Source organism: Drosophila gunungcola, assembly GCF_025200985.1.
Source record: "Drosophila gunungcola strain Sukarami chromosome 2R unlocalized genomic scaffold, Dgunungcola_SK_2 000017F, whole genome shotgun sequence".
NCBI lineage: Eukaryota > Metazoa > Arthropoda > Insecta > Diptera > Drosophilidae > Drosophila > Drosophila gunungcola.
Window position 1 is genome coordinate 1,281,741 of NW_026453173.1, and position 19,978 is coordinate 1,301,718.

At 36.8% G+C, this 19,978-nt stretch overlaps 2 protein-coding genes across 3 annotated transcripts; one reads left to right on the forward strand and one right to left on the reverse strand.

The window, feature by feature from the left end:
• The first annotated feature begins 275 nt into the window (after positions 1–275).
• LOC128256373 (INO80 complex subunit B) lies at positions 276–1,349 on the forward strand. 2 transcript variants are annotated; one of them, XM_052986690.1, is made up of 2 exons: positions 276–420; positions 474–1,349. In XM_052986690.1, the coding sequence occupies exons 1-2, from the start codon at positions 405–407 to the stop codon at positions 1,331–1,333; spliced, it is 876 nt and encodes a 291-aa protein (XP_052842650.1). In that variant the 5' UTR covers positions 276–404; the 3' UTR covers positions 1,334–1,349. The 2 variants fall into 2 exon arrangements, with proteins under 2 accessions (XP_052842650.1, XP_052842651.1); XM_052986691.1 differs by having other exon boundaries at positions 276–417.
• Positions 1,350–1,361: 12 nt separating this feature from the next.
• On the reverse strand, positions 1,362–2,281 carry LOC128256374 (intraflagellar transport protein 20 homolog). Its single transcript, XM_052986693.1, has 2 exons — positions 2,162–2,281; positions 1,362–2,103 (listed from the first exon to the last, which is right to left on the reverse strand). Exon 2 carries the CDS (start codon positions 1,755–1,757, stop codon positions 1,362–1,364), a length of 396 nt encoding a protein of 131 aa, XP_052842653.1. The 5' UTR covers positions 1,758–2,103; positions 2,162–2,281.
• Between the last annotated feature and the right edge of the window lie 17,697 nt (positions 2,282–19,978).

Here is a 19,978-nt window from a genome sequence, read left to right on the forward strand (position 1 = left end):
AAAATAAGATTTTCCATTTTTTTTTATAAATCTCAACGTTTTTTCGGGGATGGACTGCTATGGAATAGGTTAAAATTATCGGCTAACTATCGCATAAATTAGTCCGTCGCAGTTTGTCAAATTTTAACGGCGGACTAACTGGGAAGTTTTTGGAACGACGAGACTTTATGGACCATTCCTTCCACGGATGGTGGATGGACCCATGTGGAAATAGGCTATTTGGGAAAAAATTTAACAACTTGAAAAAACTTTCCATGTTCCATATTTCATCGTCCCGCTATTGCCGCTAAGTTGCGATTAAATAGAGTCGATATTTGTATATTGATATATGCAATAATTTTTTAACCCACTGTTGAATAGAGTTAGGATTTTGTTAATTAAATCTCATATAATTTCGTTTTGAAATGGGAAAAGAAGGTAGTAAGTAAAAAACAATTTATGTGAAGTTTTAAACTAAACCAAACATTTTTTAGATCATCGCTTAAGTCTATCCAAACGACAACAGCCACCACAACATCATAACTTTTCAATAAACGGGGAATCTCCCCATATTCAGTCTTTTTCAAACTCTGTTCCGTCGATGGGGCAACATGACAGCCCAAAGGTACAGACGAGCAATGTCAATATTCTTAAATTTCCTTATATTCGCACTAGAAATACTTTTACAAAAAAAACTGCAGATGTAGCTACTTCGCCCAACTCTGTTACCAGAAAAGTTAAAAGGCGACGCAATAGTGAAACTTCTAGTGACGAAGAACGATGGCTTAATGCCATAGAAACCGGAAAACTAGACGATGTTGATGAGGAAATGAAGAAAATGAAAGACCCGAAACTGATGACAGCTCGTCAACGTGCCATGTACGATACTGACACAAATGGGTTTGTCGAAGAGCTAATTTCACTTCCAAGTGGTTACAAAGAAAAGGAAAAGCCGCAAACGGCGGAGGAAATCCATAGAGCTGTTCTTAAATCTCAGAAACGCAAACAGCAAGCTGACGAACGTCGAGAAAAAGATAAAAAAAAAACGATGGAGCGCTTGTTAAAAAAGCAGGAAAGCAACAAACAACGCTTATTGACTCGCAACAAGCATTCACAAAAATCATCATATCCAAAAATAACCTATATAAGTGCTATAAATGGTAACTATATAGTTGTACCACCAGGTCACGAATTCCTTCTGAAGGCACAATTACCTCTCACACCGCCCCGCTCACAATTGTGCTCTGTTAGCGGTTGTGGAAATCGAAAGGCATACAACTGTTCAACTACAAAACTGCCCCTATGCAGTCTTACATGTTATCGTAAAAATATTTCACACAGTTTTAACCAATAAATAAAAGTCAACTCAAGCGCAAATAATTTTAATATTGATTTACAAAAAAATTGTTTATTATTTCGTTTTGATCAGATTCGATTCGCTGCATATATTGTAACTCCATCTTTAAACGTTCTAGTTCTACCGTTTGTTCAAAAATTTCGTTCCGAAAAACTTGCTGCTCACTCTGTCGCTGATAAGATATGGTTTTTAGCTGATTCTGGGTGCCAATACCGAGTAGCTTTTCTTTATCGACATCTTTTGCAAACAATTCAGATACTTTACAAAAATTATAAGCTAATTTTTTGAAAATTTTAAGATTTTTTGAGTATTTTAAGCACTCTTGCTTAACTTTTATTTTATTTCCGAGTAGGATAGGGTTTTCAACACGCAGTCTATAGATATCATCTATAAAAAGTCCAACTTTGTGAAGCTCCTCCATGTTAAGGCCAATGTGAAGTAAACTTTTTTTAACCAATATTTGTTGTGTTATGTTATGGCTAACGTTGCCATTGACAACTTGTATAACACTGGTCGACAAATTTAAGGTATTAGTTTTGTCTTTTCTAATAAAACGAAGAATTTTTTAATTTGTTCTGGGCGATAGTTCGGTTAACCAATCGTTTGGCTTTCATCCCCTGCAGAGGATAAACAAATTTCAGTCCATCTTTCGAACGCAGTGAAGGAAACGTTATCGACCCTATAAAGTACAGATATTTGGATATACTTCCGAAAAGTCTAAACACCCGATCAGTTTCAAATTTCCGGGATCCACGTATTTTGGGGTCCTGTTGACGAGAAAAATAGGTCAAAATTTACAAGACCGTTCTCTTGGAAAGACTTTACTTCCTAAAAGCCCCAGCGCCCGATCATTTTCAAATTTTCAGGATCCCTGTATTTTGGGGTCCTGGTTACGAATAAATAGGTGAAAATGCAACTATATATGCATTTCTTCCCCAATGGAAGGTATTGCACCATTACTGCAAAAGAAATTATAACAAACAGAAAATAATACCAAAAACTAATCATTAAAAAAAAAACCGTCAACCTGTGGTACTGAATAAATATATTATAAATAAATAACAAATGAATTACAACAAATTTAAAAACAATAATAAAAACCATAAGCAAAAAAATCCAAAATTGAAATTTCAAAAATCATAACGTTAACTTAAATAAAAAAAATTATGATGTTATTCGAGTGTAAAGTTTACACTGTAAAATGAATTTATGCGAAAACCTTAGAGATGTCCAATTAAGCAATAGTTTTGTAAGATATCGATAAATGTGTAGTGATGCCACCCCGGTCCAATTCATTGAGCGCTCATTTTAAAATGACGGTTTAAAGGCATCAGTTTTCTGCATTTTTCTCGGAAACTATCAGGTTTACGCCAAAAAGTCAAACAAAATATGAAATGTGTATTTCAACTAGATCTCCAACTTTTGTTTAAAGGGTTTTTAAAAAGTTCATATTATAGGATTTATTGACCTATTTATTCTTAATCAGGACCCCAAAATACAAACGTCCTGAAAATTGGAAAATGATCGGGTGTTGGGGCTGTTCGGAAGTTTATCCATATTATTTGAGGACCGAATTATTAAAATAATTTTAACATTGTGATTTAATTATATTTTTTATTAAAATAAATTTAAAATATTTTTTGCTTGTAGGATTTTTTACTTATATTATTTTATATAACTTTATATAATAGTGTAATTTTTACAACATCGCCACAAATCAACTTAAAACAAATATATTTATTTCAAAATTAATTGCTTTAAAATTCTAAGGACGTAAAAGTGTCGGTGCGCAACCAAACACTTGTTGGTATAACTCCGTTTGGGTCTGGCAGAATACAAAGGATAGAGAAAAAGATAGAATGAGTGCAATCAAATAACAGTATATAAGAGAGGGAAAGAGAGAGACGACGCCGGCTCAAATCGAAGGCAGCGGCGTCGACTGCGGAAAGTTCTTCATCTGAGTTGTTTCATCCATGAAAGCCAGAACTGCAGGGAAGCGACATAAGTGCGCCACAAGTAATTTTTAAGAGACATTATTTCGTGTGATCTTATAACACTTAGCAGCGACAAAATTTCGCGCATGTCAAAAATATGTCGTTTTTTCTGCGGTGAACTTATGGCGTTCTTAAGCGTCATAAATCGCGCGAAATCGTGGCGTTTTAAAACGGCGAAATTGTGGCGTCAGAATTATGTCGTTACCCCGTATATATAATGCAAATGTAATAAACAAAACAAAAATAGTTCTATTTTTTATACAATTTTGAAGATTTTGTTTTATTTTTGCTTAAAATTTGGTTTGAGATTTAAGCTGTTTGTCTGTCTTAGGTAAAAATAATATTAAAAAGGAGGATTCACACTATTTAAGTAAAAATGAAACCAAATCTTAAAAAGGGAAAATTTAATTTTATTAATAATACAAATGTAAGTTTGGGAAACACCTACCGAATAAAGCTTAACTTAAAAAGGAAATGGATGAAAACTTTTCATGTCCCTGGTTCCGCCGATATTAAAAACTATTATTACGGTGGTGCGTAATGCTGTGCTTCTATTTTTTGACGGGTTATTTCCCAGGAGCTTTTTCATAATGCGATCTATAAAAAATGATCAGTATAAATAAAATTTTAAAACAGAAATGTCGAGAAAATCTTTCTACGACAAGTTTTGTTACCTTTTTTTACAGAAGTTTCAAGTTGATTGTAATATACTTACATATTTCCCCACTATATCCCCCTAAACAGAGATCGATGTAGACCTTAAACCAAAATGAAAAGAAAATAGAAAAAAATTAAAACCAATATATTCTTGCAGAGGGTATTATAATTTAACTCAGAAGATTGCAACGATGTGAGGGAGACGCTTCCGAAAATATAAAGTATATATATTCTCTATCAGCATGACTAGGAGAGTCGATTTAGCCATGTCCGTATGTCCGCCAACTTTGAACGGGCGTAAAGGTTCTATATTGAGTTTGGAATCGAAAAATTTAGGCCTCCGCGATATTACCGCTAAAAAAATACATTTTGTTCGAGTTCCTCAGTTTTTAAAAAATAGCAATAATTTTAATTTAAGATTTTTTATATAAAAAAAAACCTTATTGAAATCGAAAAAAGGGTTGTTTTGCAGAAAACTGCATTAAACCAACGTATTGCACTGAAAATTTTTCTGGTTATAAAATCATATTTGTTCACTCATTTCCTTCGGCGAAATCGAGAAAAGCGCGGTCGAGTGAAAATCGGCGAGGGATGAAGTAAATAAAACTAGAGGTGGGAATCGTTAGCTAATCTACGCCGCAGTGAGCTATCTAACAATTAAACCGAGCTTATAACCCTTCACGTAGTGGCCACACTAAAAGGCAGCCAGCATACATGAAGATAAATTTTCATTGGTGCGCAGGCACCCTAGAAACGGAAGCTCGAACGACATTAACAGCTGCTATGTCGAAACTGCTCGATATAAAGTTAAGCGATCTGCCAACCAAATATATGGAACAAGTATATGGAACAAGACCTAAAAGGCGATTTTGAAGCCTCCTCGATGCAGGTCAGATAGCTAACCGATAAGAGTACTCACCTCAAGGAAAAGGTTTTGACTCTCAATGCGGACGGAGATGCTGATCGGCGAACAATAAACTTACTACTGGAAAATAAGAACAATAATGTCGTTGTCAAAGTGCTAAAGTGCTGATAAAAACTGCAAACTCTTCGTCAAACCATTAATTAAAGAAATTTGAATTCAAAGGGCACTAGGGTCAGCGATGTGAGGAAGCTGAATGAGCGAGATGGTAAAATATTGGTCCTAGTGGAATGAAAAAGCTAAGGAGAAGACGAATACATTCTAAAGAATGGCTATAAACTGCGCCGTAATCAATATTTCTAGATAAGGACTTGACAGACGAAAAAAAACCAAACAAATCGGCTCTTCTGGAACATATAAATTTCATTTTAAATTTAAATAAAGAGAATAAGGTTACAGTACGGAACGACAGCATATACAAAGATGGAATCTGGATGTCGTTTAATGGGAAAAAAAAACGTATGTGCCACGGCAAACCAGTGGACTTCAAATTAAAGGAAATCGAAGGACTTGTCGGAGTTAAAAAAAAACTGAAAATAATAAAAAACAAGAAAGGAAGCAAACTTCGGCAAGCTGAAGTTCATATACCCTTGCAGCTATTTCAAAAACTAAATACTCTTGAAAAAAAATCATATTTGTTCACTCATATTTGTTCACTCATTTCCTTCGGCGAAATCGAGAAAAGCGCGGTCGAGTGAAAATCGGCGAGGGATGAAGTAAATAAAACTAGAGGTGGGAATCGTTAGCTAATCTACGCCGCAGTGAGCTATCTAACAATTAAACCGAGCTTATAACCCTTCACGTAGTGGCCACACTAAAAGGCAGCCAGCATACATGAAGATAAATTTTCATTGGTGCGCAGGCACCCTAGAAACGGAAGCTCGAACGACATTAACAGCTGCTATGTCGAAACTGCTCGATATAAAGTTAAGCGATCTGCCAACCAAATATATGGAACAAGTATATGGAACAAGACCTAAAAGGCGATTTTGAAGCCTCCTCGATGCAGGTCAGATAGCTAACCGATAAGAGTACTCACCTCAAGGAAAAGGTTTTGACTCTCAATGCGGACGGAGATGCTGATCGGCGAACAATAAACTTACTACTGGAAAATAAGAACAATAATGTCGTTGTCAAAGTGCTAAAGTGCTGATAAAAACTGCAAACTCTTCGTCAAACCATTAATTAAAGAAATTTGAATTCAAAGGGCACTAGGGTCAGCGATGTGAGGAAGCTGAATGAGCGAGATGGTAAAATATTGGTCCTAGTGGAATGAAAAAGCTAAGGAGAAGACGAATACATTCTAAAGAATGGCTATAAACTGCGCCGTAATCAATATTTCTAGATAAGGACTTGACAGACGAAAAAAAACCAAACAAATCGGCTCTTCTGGAACATATAAATTTCATTTTAAATTTAAATAAAGAGAATAAGGTTACAGTACGGAACGACAGCATATACAAAGATGGAATCTGGATGTCGTTTAATGGGAAAAAAAAACGTATGTGCCACGGCAAACCAGTGGACTTCAAATTAAAGGAAATCGAAGGACTTGTCGGAGTTAAAAAAAAACTGAAAATAATAAAAAACAAGAAAGGAAGCAAACTTCGGCAAGCTGAAGTTCATATACCCTTGCAGCTATTTCAAAAACTAAATACTCTTGAAAACGTTAAAATTATGATTTACTTGCGTGTATGTTTAAAAACATTAAAGCAATGATGATTTGCAGCTTAATTATTTGATAGTTCCTATGGCAGCTATACGATTGTTCCTATGGGAGCTAAAAAATTTAAAAACACCAAAGTTATAATTTTTTTATTTATTTTTCCGATTGTTCCTATGGGAGCTATATGCTCCCATAGGAGCATATCCGGCTCGATCCGACTTATATACTACCTGCAAAAGAAAGACAACTTTTGGGAAAGTTTCATGCAGATAGCTTTAAAACTGAGAGACTTGTTTGCGTAGAAACGGACGGACAGACGGACATGGCTAGATCGACTCTCCTAGTGATGCTGATCAAGAATATATATACTTTATAGGGTCGGAGATGTCTCCTTCACTGCGTTGCAAACTTCTGACTGAAATTATAATACCCTCTGCAAGGGTATAAAAATATATAACAGGTAGTAAGTTTTTAGAAAATGTAAGAAACATAAATAAGGTAAGGGGATATGAGAGTAAGTATGATGATATTCAGTCAACTATAGGGGCAGAAGATAAAAATCCTGTCTTATAAAATCATATAAATTATGATCATCTTACGCTAGATGCAACGATTCTTTCTTTCCACAGCATGAACGTCCGCCACAGAACCATTTGGACGTTTTCCAAGCTTCGGATTCGGAAACATATAAGGCAAAGTTGGACCGTAATTTGGCAACACGATCGTTCGCAGAGATGAGCAGTCCTGACGAAATCGAAGGTTTCCTTTTAGATGGTTTTACAAAAGCGGCAAATAGTCAAAACCGCAGTAAGGCCACAGATTTAAAAAAGAATGGTCAAGTAAGAACTTGACAGACGAGAAGAAAAAAAAAAGAAAAAGAATATTTTAAGTTAGAACAGAGAGAAAAATATTAAAGTACAGAAGAGAGCATATACAAAGATGTACACCGCGAAGAGTTGGAAGAGAGGGCCGTAATGACAAAGTCATTTCTGATTTCGATTTTAAATAAGTGCAAACAAAATATTATCGAGAAATCCGCTCCGCCAGCAAATCGACCGCCTCAATGCCGCCTGCCGAGCGTTGCTCTCCCAACTTTTAGCGAAAAACACTACGAATTTAAAAGTTTTATAAGCCTTTTCGAAACTTTCGTTGACAAAGATGACACTTTACAAGATATTGAAAAATTCAAGCATTTAATTTCGTGTTGAGCCGGAGACGCTTTAGAAACAGTTAGGGCCTTCCAAGTCACTGTGGAAAATTATCCCAAAAGCCCTTGCTAGCCTGAAGAGGGTGCACGATAATGATTGTCTTATTTTTTTGACAACATATCGCCACTTTTTAATTAGCAAAAAATTTCCCAGCCTTCAGCCGTCTGTCACAGCCTTGTATAACTCCTTGCTGTCTATTGGGGATGATAGACGCATTACTAATGCTTTTTTAATACATCTGGTCATGAGCAAGGTCGATGCAGGAACTAAAAGAAAATGGGAAGAACAGTTAGATTATACTTCGCTTCCACTTTGGAACGAATGTGAGGCGGTCCTCAACAGGCGATACCAACACATGGTAGCGGAAGAGGCTGCCAAGCCCAAAACTGTTCAGCAGACCCAATCTAGCCCTAAGAAGAATGGAAGTAGGAGTTTTTCGTTTGTCGCTGCCAGGATCGACTCTTTTCAATGTGTGTATGGCAACTCAGCTGAACATCAGATTGGAAAATGCGCTTCCTTCGCAGCCCTTACAGTTCAGCAAAGATGCGATTTCGCTAAAAGAGCAAATCGAACAGATGTAGAGTGTGCAATTCCTCACATCACACTTTGCTACACATACATATATGCCCCAAACAAAAATCTCGCGTTGCCACCCCCTTCTCAGCCCACGCTCATGCAGGATTCTCCATCCACGTCGCATGTTTTGCATGCGAATGCATCGGATCGAGTCATGAGCGTCCAAACCAAAAGCGGCGAGTTTGTATTAGCTCGAGCGTTGCTCGACTCTGGCTCAGCGCCGATAAACTTTGTAACCGATGAGCTCGCTCAGAGGCTCAAAATTACAAGAGAGGACGTGTGCATGAGCTTGCGAGGCATTGGTGGAACTAATGCCCAATCCACAAAAAAAATACACACGATTGTGAAGTCGCGAGTAGGGAACAGCCAATTGTCGTCCGATTTTTGGATTATGAAAAATATTTCTGGTTATCATCCGGATCAAGCGGTAAACACCAGCGGGTGGAGGGTGCCTGAAAGTATTCAGTTGGAAGATCCATTCTTCTTCAAGCCCCAAAAAATAGATATGCTTATCGGCGCTGAAACATTCTTTGAACTTTTATCTATTGGCCAGATAAAGCAGGGGCCTGAATTCCCCATCTTACAAAAGACAGTTCTCGGCTGGATAGTGTCAGGGAGATGTGCCTCTGAAAATAATAAAAACGCTGAAAAAATGGTACATCTCAGCTGCCATGAGGAAGCGTTGGAGTCAATTGACACAACCCTGCAGAAATTTTGGTCTGTGGAGTACTTGCCGCCCAAGGCTAAAGTCCATACTCCTGAGCAACAACTCTGTCAACAACACTTTGAGAAAAATACTCAAAGATTGTCGTCCGGTAGATTTTCGGTTCGTTTGCCGTTTAAATCTGACCCAAATACTCTTGGTTCGTCATACGAAGTTGCGAAACGTAGATTTTTGTCGCTAGAAAGGAAATTGTCAAAGGACGCTTCGCTGAAGAAGATGTATATTGAATTCATGGAGGAATATATTTTACTGGGCCACATGTCCTCCACAAATGACAAAATTCCAAATACTCCGCACTATTTCATTCCGCACCAATGCGTTTTACGGCCACAAAGTTCTTCAACTAAGTTGAGAGTAGTTTTCGATGCATCGAGCCGTACTTCTACGCAGGTAGCGTTGAATGACATCTTGATGGTAGGCCCAACTATTCAAGAGGAGCTGTACTCGACTCTGCTTCGGTTTAGATTGCATAAGTTTGCCCTTGCGGCCGACGTCAAAAAGATGTATCGCCAAGTGATGGTGGACGAAGCTGATCCAGCTCATAGTATGGAGACGAGATCCTTCTGAGTACCTGAAAATCTTTAAGTTGAACACCGTTACATATGGAACTTCGCCAGCTCCCTTTTTGGCGATTCGGTGTTTAATGCGGCTAGGAGAGGTGGCGCAAGAAACTCATCCAAAAGCCGCAAAGGTTATTCAGAATGATTTTTATGTTGACTATTTGTTGACTGGCGCCGGATGCGTTGAGGACCTGCAAAGCCTTCGAGACGAAGTTTCTCAGGTCTTGCAAGAGGAAGGCTTTGAATTGGCAAAGTGTTTTTCAAACTGCATAGAGTTATCCACATCTGTTAGCGCTGTAATGCCACTTATGGTTAAAGATTACTTTCAATTTCGATAGGATGACTCTTTCCTGGATCTTCGCGCGACAAAGCGAAATTTTTTTTCGGTGACTGCTCGACTTTTCGACTCACTTGGCCTCTTGTGTCCTTTGGTCACAAAGCAAAGATGTTGTTGCAGGAAATGTGGCTTCGAAAATAAGATTGGGACAAGTCGCTACCGATGCAGTTGCTTCTGCAGCTGCCGAAATTTAAGGTATCGCGATTCGTCAAAACAGATTCACAAGATTCGATTCAAATACATGGTTTCGCTGACGCTTCCATGCGAGCGTATGGAGCGTGCATCTACGTTCGTACTCAAACTGCTGAAGGTTTGAAAGTGTCTTTATTGACCTCCAAATCGAAAGTAGCTCCCCTCAAGACGAAAACTTTGCCTCGCCTTGAGCTGTGTGCAGCTCACCTTTTAGCAGATCTCTATAATCGTGTCAGGCCATTGCTAAATTGTCCCATTAAGAATGTATTCCTGTGGACAGACTCCGAGGTCACTTTACACTGGATCAAAACGCATCCCTCGTCGATGTCGGTTTTTGTTTCGAACCGGGTTGCAGAAATTCAGGAGTGGTCTATTCTAGATTACAATTATCAGTTACATGGTTTATCCTAATAAAATAATACTATTTTGATAAAGATATCGTAGGTAAAATAGTCTCAAATATTCTGCATGCAGATGGTGTGAAAACGTGAAAACAGAATTGGCACACATGTGGACATAGGCACATGTGGTCCTGTGTTGATTTAGGTAGGCCGATATCATTAATGACCCTTGTCTACTTAACCCATAAATATCAATCCAGCTGCGAACAATTTTTTTTCTTGGCGAAAATCGCACATTCTCCCGGCCGTTGAACGGATTGTTCAACAGTCATTAATGTTGATGGTAAACGGCTGAGTTGTAAATGTGGCCGCACTCGTAGGTATACTAGGTCCTTGTTGAAGTGGTAGAGGAGGCGTAGATTTATGCCATGATGATCATTAAAAAAATAAATCCAATATAAATGGCGATAAATATTAGATAAATTGTGTGGTAGCTCAAAGCTATTTTGCGGAAACAGTTCCATTTTTTTTGAAGAAGCTCATTGAAATGTGTTTTCTAAGTATCAATTACAACCGTCGTATTTGAATTTGACGGCAAATTTTCAGCTTAATCGCCATCTCCGAATCGAGCATATGATGCCTGTAGTGTAGTGTCTGTTCAATCTTGAGTAGTTATCGTTATCAATGTATTTCGAATTGTGCACCCATGACGTGCAGTCAATTAGCCGGAGACTTGTAGTTCTATGTTAGATGTCCCATCTAAGCAAACAGCAGAAAGCTTTAAAGATTCGTTTGTTGAAAATATCCATTGATTCTTTGCATACATTCCAGACCAAAGAAAGTATTTTCTTATGCTAACTATTTTACAGGATGAACCCGTTTTATTATGAAAAAATTTCATCTCACAACTAATTTCTGATGAAAACATTGTTTGCTTGTTGAAACAAATAAAATCCCTTTTAGCTCTTTCTTGACATAACGTTAAATCTGCTTCAGACATTTCAACAAGTTCATCACGATGACTGTTGATTGCAAGAAACGGAGTTTTTATTTCAATCGAATGAATTTCAACTTTACCCAGGAATGGAATTGGAGTCAATTTGTAGATGTCCAGAACTTGCGACGATATTAAAAGAAAAATTGACTTTAATAATGACATGATCCTTCACAATAGTTCCTTCACCCTTCATTAGCTGGTATGCCATAAGAATGTTATCTGGGTGAACTGGGAGCATTTGTCCAGGTCAAAAGTGACTATGTATAGTTGTCCTGGTGATATTAGCATTGGGCTAATTGTATTATGACGAATATTTGTTAATACATTTATTATTTATGCTTGTACCCGTTGAAGATTTGGTGCCAGAATAGAAAGTTGCGTTGACAGTGTTATATACCATGAGAGTTTATTAAATACACTCTTGGTACTTTCTGTGTCGGAGATATAATTTTCAATCAATTTAATCGTTTTGAGTTGGAAATCTCATCTCTTTTTATGACATTAATTGTTGAATCAATCAATGATGTCTAATTTTTTAATAAATTTAACAGGTGTTTTTCGTTGCCTTTAACCTTTGTTATTGTCTTGGCCATTTCGTTAGCATATGTTGAGTCTAATACGCCAAACAGACTACTTGCTATATTTCCAACAATATCTTTGGTGCTCTTTGTTTACGCGATTTTGCTAGTAGGATATTTTCAGCCTGCAGATCTTCTTCTAAATGTTTGAAGTGATGATACAGACTTGTACATGCTTCTTGGTGTACATAAATGACCAATTTTGCTAACTCCCATTGAAAATGGGTTCATATCATTCCAATACGGCCTTAAATTGTAGTAAACAATTATAGACCAATCCGTTTTGGCAAATTGACCATTTACAACCTTTTCAATGAAGATTCCATGGCCTTAAGACAAATTTTGTTACATTGATTGACTGTGCAATAGTTAATGGTAACAAAAGAAGCATTACTATCAATGTCATTGCCATTGACGACATTCCTGAAGATTTTTTCCTTTTGGTGTGTTTCCTTCAACCATTCTGTCATCACGGCTCTCTAATAGTGGATGCTTACATACCGGTACTTCCTCTGCGAGCTATGTGCTGAATGTCCCTCTTGAAGAATCCTTTTGCGGTTTTGACTTCCACTACTCTGACGAAATTGTCTTTACATTGACAATTCTTCCCATTGGCCATTGCAGTACTGGTGTGTTATCTTCTTTTATTAACACCAGCTTTCCTTCCTTAGTGTTTGCTGATGATCGACTCCACTTTTGCTTTTGCTGCAGTTGTTGTAGATAATCAGTTGACCATTGCTTCCAAAAGGCGTGCTTAAGTTTTGATACAGCTTGCCATCGTTGTCCCAATGTCTGTGGTTGCTGAGAAGGTTCGCTGTCAGCCTGGGCGGTGAGTGGTTCTCGAATAAGAAAATGACCTGGTGTGATTGGTGTCAAATCGTTTGGATCAGTTGACGTGGGAACCAAAGGTCGAGAGTTTAAAATTGCTTCAATCTCGACTATAACAGTTTCTAACTCCTCATAAGTTAGATTAGCTGTGATGACATTTATTAACAGCAAATGCTTAGCCGATTTTACAGCAGCTTCCCACAATCCTCCAAAATGCGGTGCTCTTGGTGGAATAAACTTAGAATTGACTCCTTTGTCAATACAACTTTCCACAATGCATTTTTTTGCCTTTTCAAAAAATATTGCTATTGAAGCTTATTTCTTGCTCCAACAAAATTAGTCGCATTGTCGCAATGCAAAGTTTGACATTTTCCTCGTCGACTTATAAAACGACGAAGCGCTGCCAAAAATGCATCTGTAGTAAGATCACTTACTAATTGCAGATGGACTGCTTTAATCGCAAAGCAGCAAAATATTGCAATATATGCAGTATGTGGTTTATTATCACGAATTTTATAATGAATCTTAAATGGTCCACAATAATCAACGCCAGAGTTTAAAAATGGTCGTGCTTGTGTTAGAACAACACTTCGGGCGATTGTTTTTGCTCTTATAGTGAAATAGCCACCAGAGCCTGGACACCACAATGTATATTGTCCTTATGAATTTTTTCAAAAACTAATTTGACGATTTGGTCGCCATATGGAAGTAATATTGGGTGCTTGGCATCAAATGAAAATTCAGCTGCTTCCAATCTACCTCCAACTCTGATGAGATTATCTTGGTCTAAAAATGGTGTGAGCGTGCTTAAACTGCTGCCTCTTTCGACTTCACGACAGTTCTTCAATCTCCCATATTCCGTACCGAAATGCATTTCCTGGATAATACGTAGTATTACTTTTCTGGCTCGTTCCATCTCTTCTAACTGGATTGTTGCACCTTTGACTCGTGGCCTTTATTTCACACGCATAACATATGCTACTATCCTAAGCAGTTTAAAAATGGAGTTCCTAGAGTTTATGCGATAAAATAACACATTATCTTTCACTGTTACTATTGATGAATTTGGCTCCTTAATGATACGCCACTTTGTAGATGGCCCATATAAAAATATTGGGCCAAAAAACCAAAGGCTGTGACTGGCAAATTTGGAACCACATATTCGTCTTGAAGCTACATCCGCGGCATTCTGTTCTGATGGAATATGGTGCCATTCCTTTTGCAGAGACGTTTCTTGAATTGTCGTAATCCTAGAAGCCACAAATGTATCCTTTATTGTAGTGGGGCTATTTATCCATGATAGCACTATTTCCGAATCTGCCCAGTAGTATGCAGGAATTGCTTGCATTGACAACTGTTCCTTTAATTGTGCACCTAGCACTGCTGCTTTCAGTTCCAGTCGGGGAAGCGTAATTGTATTTATTGGAGCCAAACGCGATTTTGCGCACAGCAATTGTACAGTCATCCTTTTGTCTTTGTGAACCGCTTGAATATAAACGGCTGCTGCATATGCATTTTCTGAAGCATCAACAAAGGTGTGGATCTCCTTGGAAATCGTTTTTTTTTCCTTCAAAGACATGATGTGAAATTTTAATGTCATTTAACGCCTCTACACTGTCACGGAATTGAATCCATTGCCTTTGTAGATGATCAGGCAATTCCTCGTTGTAATCAAATTTGAATATTTCTGAGACAACGTCTCTTCTTGTTATTTTGGTTGTTTTAGCAATTTGTGTTTTGCCACAAAGTTTGTCTATCTTGGGATTCCAGAGAATTCCAAGACTTTTATGCTGCAATCTTCAAATGTGGTATCTTCCAATTGCACATCAGGGATTATGTCATTTGCATTTTTCAATTATTTTTCTACTTTTAATGATCAGTAAGTAGCCAGTTAAAGATTGTTCTGTTGGCGAAATAAATAATTAATTAAATAAATCAAAGTAATTTGTACATTTGGGCCTTTGTGCAATGAGTCATTAAATGAATTGCCAGAGAATGACACTGCTGATGCGTCAAATACCCGTAATTTCGTTGTATGACTATCTGACTTTACTATACAATGATGAGGAATAAAATAATGCGAATTAGCAAATTCACCACAGAAACTTTCTTCATATGTCCGAGCAATGTATCCTTGTTTTATTGCTTGATCTTTTAGCAACCGTTTCTCTGTTGATATGAACCGTCGTGAGGCAATGCCACGTGCTCTCAAGAAAGTGGGATTCACATTGTAATTCAATAGGCTAATAAAATTTTTTATTTGGTTGAATATTATCAAGTTCTCAGAATTTAACAGTTTCTCATCTTCCGAGAAAACCGAGCACACTGATGAAGTTGATCGTTGAGCCGAAATCTTTCCAGCTACAATCCAACCTAGTTTAATATTTTGTAATCGACCACATTATATCAAAATAGTGTTCAGCTCCAAGAAGGAAATCTATTTTTCATTTTTTTTCCAAATTGAGGATCATGTTATGTATATTATTTGGAATTTTCCAATTTCTGAGGCATTACCAAGACTAGAGTCTTCAAGCAAAGTCTCCGTTCTTAGACTGTTGCGAATTTAATATAATTTATCGAACACTATTTAAATTCAATCAGATTTATGAAATGTATTGGCAAGGGCGCCAGGACCGTATATTTAAAAGATATTTTTTGTTATTTTCTAAAAAGAACAATGTGGCCACATCAGCTGAAGACGCTATGACTCTTTACTTGTTCAACAAAATCGTGCACGTTGAGAGTACCGAAAAACAAAGACATAAATATTAAAATAAAATATGGATTTATTCGGAGTACGTTGTAAGGGTGTGGACAACAACAGTGTAATTGGTCCGCATTACCGAACATACAACAAATACGATGCTTTGGGATACGAGCCGGATTAACATGTAGATTGACAGGTACAACAACCTTAATGGTCAATCGAACGTAGATTTGTAGGTACAACAACATTAACGGTCCTTCGAACGCTTACAGAACGACGCATTTGAAATACTTTCCTTTTTCATCACGAAGCCTGACACGGCGATATTTGCACACAGGAGGTGTGCAAACTCTTTTGATCACGAATTTCACTACAGGTCGAAAACAGTCGCGGCATCACACATACAACTACATTTTGTGTGCCAGTTTTGTTCTGTACCGAGAACTTGAAGGCGACGTCTGACGCAGCGAAACACAGACATATGTTTAAAACTATGTCGACATGAGTCAACTACGTAGTGGAAAGATATATGGATACGGAGCAAGCAAGGATAATTTGGATGAAGACCTCGACTGCAAAGATATGGCATGTGGATTAGAATATCGAAAGCAATGACGATGACAATAATAATAATGATCAAAATATTATGAAAACATTTATGGCCCGACAGAAAACAACACAAGATCTGCCTATTTTCTCAGTAGATCCCCTTGACTGGCCAATATAATATTCTGAGTTTATTAACAGCTCGAATGTTTGTAACTTTTCCGACTATGAAAACATATGTTGACTAAGAAAAGCTCTAACTGGCAGAGCAAAAGAATGTTTTCAATCTCTTTTTGTAACCACAATAATGCCATAATTAACTCCTTAAAAGACTTAAAAGATTTGATAGAAAATATCAAAAATCATCTACCTCTCAGTGATGGTATAATTGAAAAACGTATTACTCTATACGACATGCTTACTAATCTTATATGTACACTTAAAAGTTTTGAAGAAGAAGATCATTTCCGTAATCCACTTTTGTTTGACGTAGTACTCGAAAATTTGCCATTAGGACAACAACTAGCCTTTATGCAATTCTTGACGGAGAAAAAAAAGAAGAAACTAAATTAGTTGTACTTCATAAATGGTTAACAAAAAAACAATAGCTGCTCAAATGTTCGGATATGGTCAAGCTATGACAAAGGAAACTACATTGTTTGACTCAAATTAAAGCGCTTCAGAAAAGAAAGAAAAATCTAAATTTTGCAATTATTGTCAGAAAATTGATCATTACCATTCGACATGTCAACAATTTAGGGGATTAGAGGTTGATCTACGTTGGCAGCACGTTACAAAAAATCTTTTATGTGATGTTTGTCTTTGCATTTTTTTTTTTTGGTAATTATGCTATATACAAGGATGGTCCTTGTTTTCGTGTATGCCTAGGAGTGTTCAAAGATCATTAATATTCGGGTATTAAGTTCAGGGCAGGTAAAAGCTTGTCGGTATTCTTTTGCTGTTATAAGAACAATGGTGTAGCAAGACGTCTATCCAGATGGTTCGTGTGATCCAGCAAGCGATCTCTGTATCGATTTGAAAAGCAACAATTTGTCAGTAATAGGTCAAAGATTCGAATGGCTACTCGCGGTGTACCGCAGGGGTCTGTATAAGGGCCGTTTCTGTTCACTTTATATATAAATGATCCATCCAGAGTTTTGTCTTCATGTTATTTTCATATGTATGCAGATGATGTTCAATTGTATGTCAGTCGTCTTTTAAGTCAAACCATATTAACATAGCAACCGAACGAACATATGGATTGTTACAACAACTATACACAACACAGTCTTTATTCTAACAAATATTAGACTTTTAATTTCTTAAACTATTGTGATACCTTCCCTTTTTCACAATCTCGAAATATTTTCAACTGTTACGCAAAAAGTCAGCAAAAAATAAGGGTAACGTTTAACAATATTGTACAATATTTTTACAGTTTGAAACGAACGGATCATGTAACTGAAAGCGCAAAGAAAATCGTTAACCTTAATGTTCATACCTGGATTGATTCAAGAGTCTTAATATTCTTACATAAAATAATAGTAACACAGCAAACTGAGTATTTGAAAAGCAACAATTTGTCCGTAACCTTCGGCACTCCCGTGTCCTGAAAGAACACACAATTTTCGACATAATGGTGCCATTTCACACTTACTATCCTCCTGCGCACCTTTAATATGCACGTTTTTACCCTTTTAAGAGATGAATCACAGGCTGTGCCCAGCACCTTATTTTAAGGCGAATTTAAAACGCAACTTTTTTGTGGGACACTATTAAAAAAAAAAAAAAAGGTTTGCCTCAAGTATGTAATCATTCGACAAAAACCACACTTTGAAAACCTGCAAGAGAAACAAACCTTGTAATATAAGCAATTGCACTCATATACATGATGAACTTTTACACTAAGAAATGTTAAGACAGTTTCAGATCTAAATTTACCAGTTCAGTCTGTTAATGTTAACGAGCTAGTCAAAACATGGACATTTTTAAAACCATTCACTGACCGTTCGTACAACAACGCACACACAAAACTCCTAATTCGACAGGATAATTGATCATTTATCATTACACGAGAACTGAAAAACGATTCGTTCAACGGTCCAATTTTAAGTAAAACATATTTAGGTTGGGTCATTCACGGTGTTATTTACATTTACAGTATCAGGGGCTGTGACAGCAATGCCAACGACAAAGACGACTTAAACTTTTTACAAGATCTAGTAGTTCGAAAGACATTGCAAGACGACAGAAAATGTATGAAAATTAACGAGACCCCTTTAAAAAGAAAAGGAAATAATTTTGAATGCGTATTGTTTCGGAGAGAAGAACAAATTAAGTTGCCAGAAAGTCACAGTAACGCATTCAACAGTTTGATGCATTTATAAAGAAAATAGACAAAAACGCAATATTTGGAGAAAAATACCAATCAATGATCGACTTATACGTTACCGAAGGATACCTACGTAAATTAAACCCCAGTGAGATAGTAAAAGAAACCCCATTTCGGAGTAATTAACTCCAACAAGCCAGACAAATTAAGGATTGTTTTTGACGCAGCCTCAAAAACCAATGGATACTGCTTGAATGACCTCTTATTAACAGGACCCGATCTGTGCAACCAACTTGTTCCTGTTTTAATTAACTTTCGTGAGCATAATGTAGTATTTGTTAATGATATAAGAGATATGAGAGATCAAATTCTATAAGCGAGGAACTAAGCGAGATAGTAAGCCAGATGTTTATGAAATCCAGGTATCAGCATACAGTGCATGTGCATACTTGCGCTTTAGTTATGAAAATAAGGTGGAATGCTCATTAGTAATGGCTAAATCTAAAGTCTTTCCCTAAAAGCCAATGTCAATTCCCAGCTTGGAATTACAAGGAGCATAACTTGGAGCCAGACTAGGCAAATACAAATTTCTTTAACATAAAAGTTAATGTACGTTCATGTGGAGTGATTTCGAAACAGTCCTTTATTGGCATAAGTCTTACAGTAAACGCTTAAAGATGTTTGTAGCGCAAAGATAGATAGAAATTCAAGAATTGACAAATATAGAAGACTGGAGACATGTGTCTACAAAATTAAATGTAACCGATCAGACAACAACGGTTATGAAATTAGATTTGGCAAAAAACGACTCTTGGTGTAATAGTCTATTCTTTTTGTATCAATCACCTTCAGAATGGCATAAAGGTAAATTCAACGAACAGAGTTAACAACTAGATCCAGAGTCGGAAAGTGAATATGTACACGTCATCATATGTCTACATTACTACCAGATGTGTCTGGATTTTTTAATTGGAACCGTTTTATACGCACTGCAGCATGGATATTATATGTAGTTTATATATCATGCCGAAGAATAGAAAAGATAGCAACGCAAAATCTGAGTTGATTGCTAATGAGGTGAAACAAGCAGAGTATACAATCTGACTCGTATAAAAATTAGATTGAATGATTTTTTAAAATAAAAATCCATAGATAATTCGAGTTCTTTGAAATCGCTTCCAATTTTTTTGTTAAATAATGGACTCTTGCTACTACGCGGACGTTTAAGTAAAATATCAGAAGAGGGCTTCGATTATGATTCGAAAAATCCTATTATATTGAGAAGCGGACATCGACTTATTACTATTTTAGTAAGATATTATCATGAAGAGAATTGTCATCTTGGTGCGGAAACTTACGTTAAAAATTTTGGATAGTTAAATGTCGAAGTGTGATCATGAAAGTTATTCGAGACTGCCAGTATTGTAAGCATAAGAGATCCAAACCAATTATAGGTCAATTACCCACATGTTGAGTT

Bases quoted from the DNA above. Each gene is read 5' to 3' on its own strand.
- LOC128256374 (XM_052986693.1), bottom strand. From the start codon at position 1,757: ATGGAGGAGCTTCACAAAGTTGGACTTTTTATAGATGATATCTATAGA.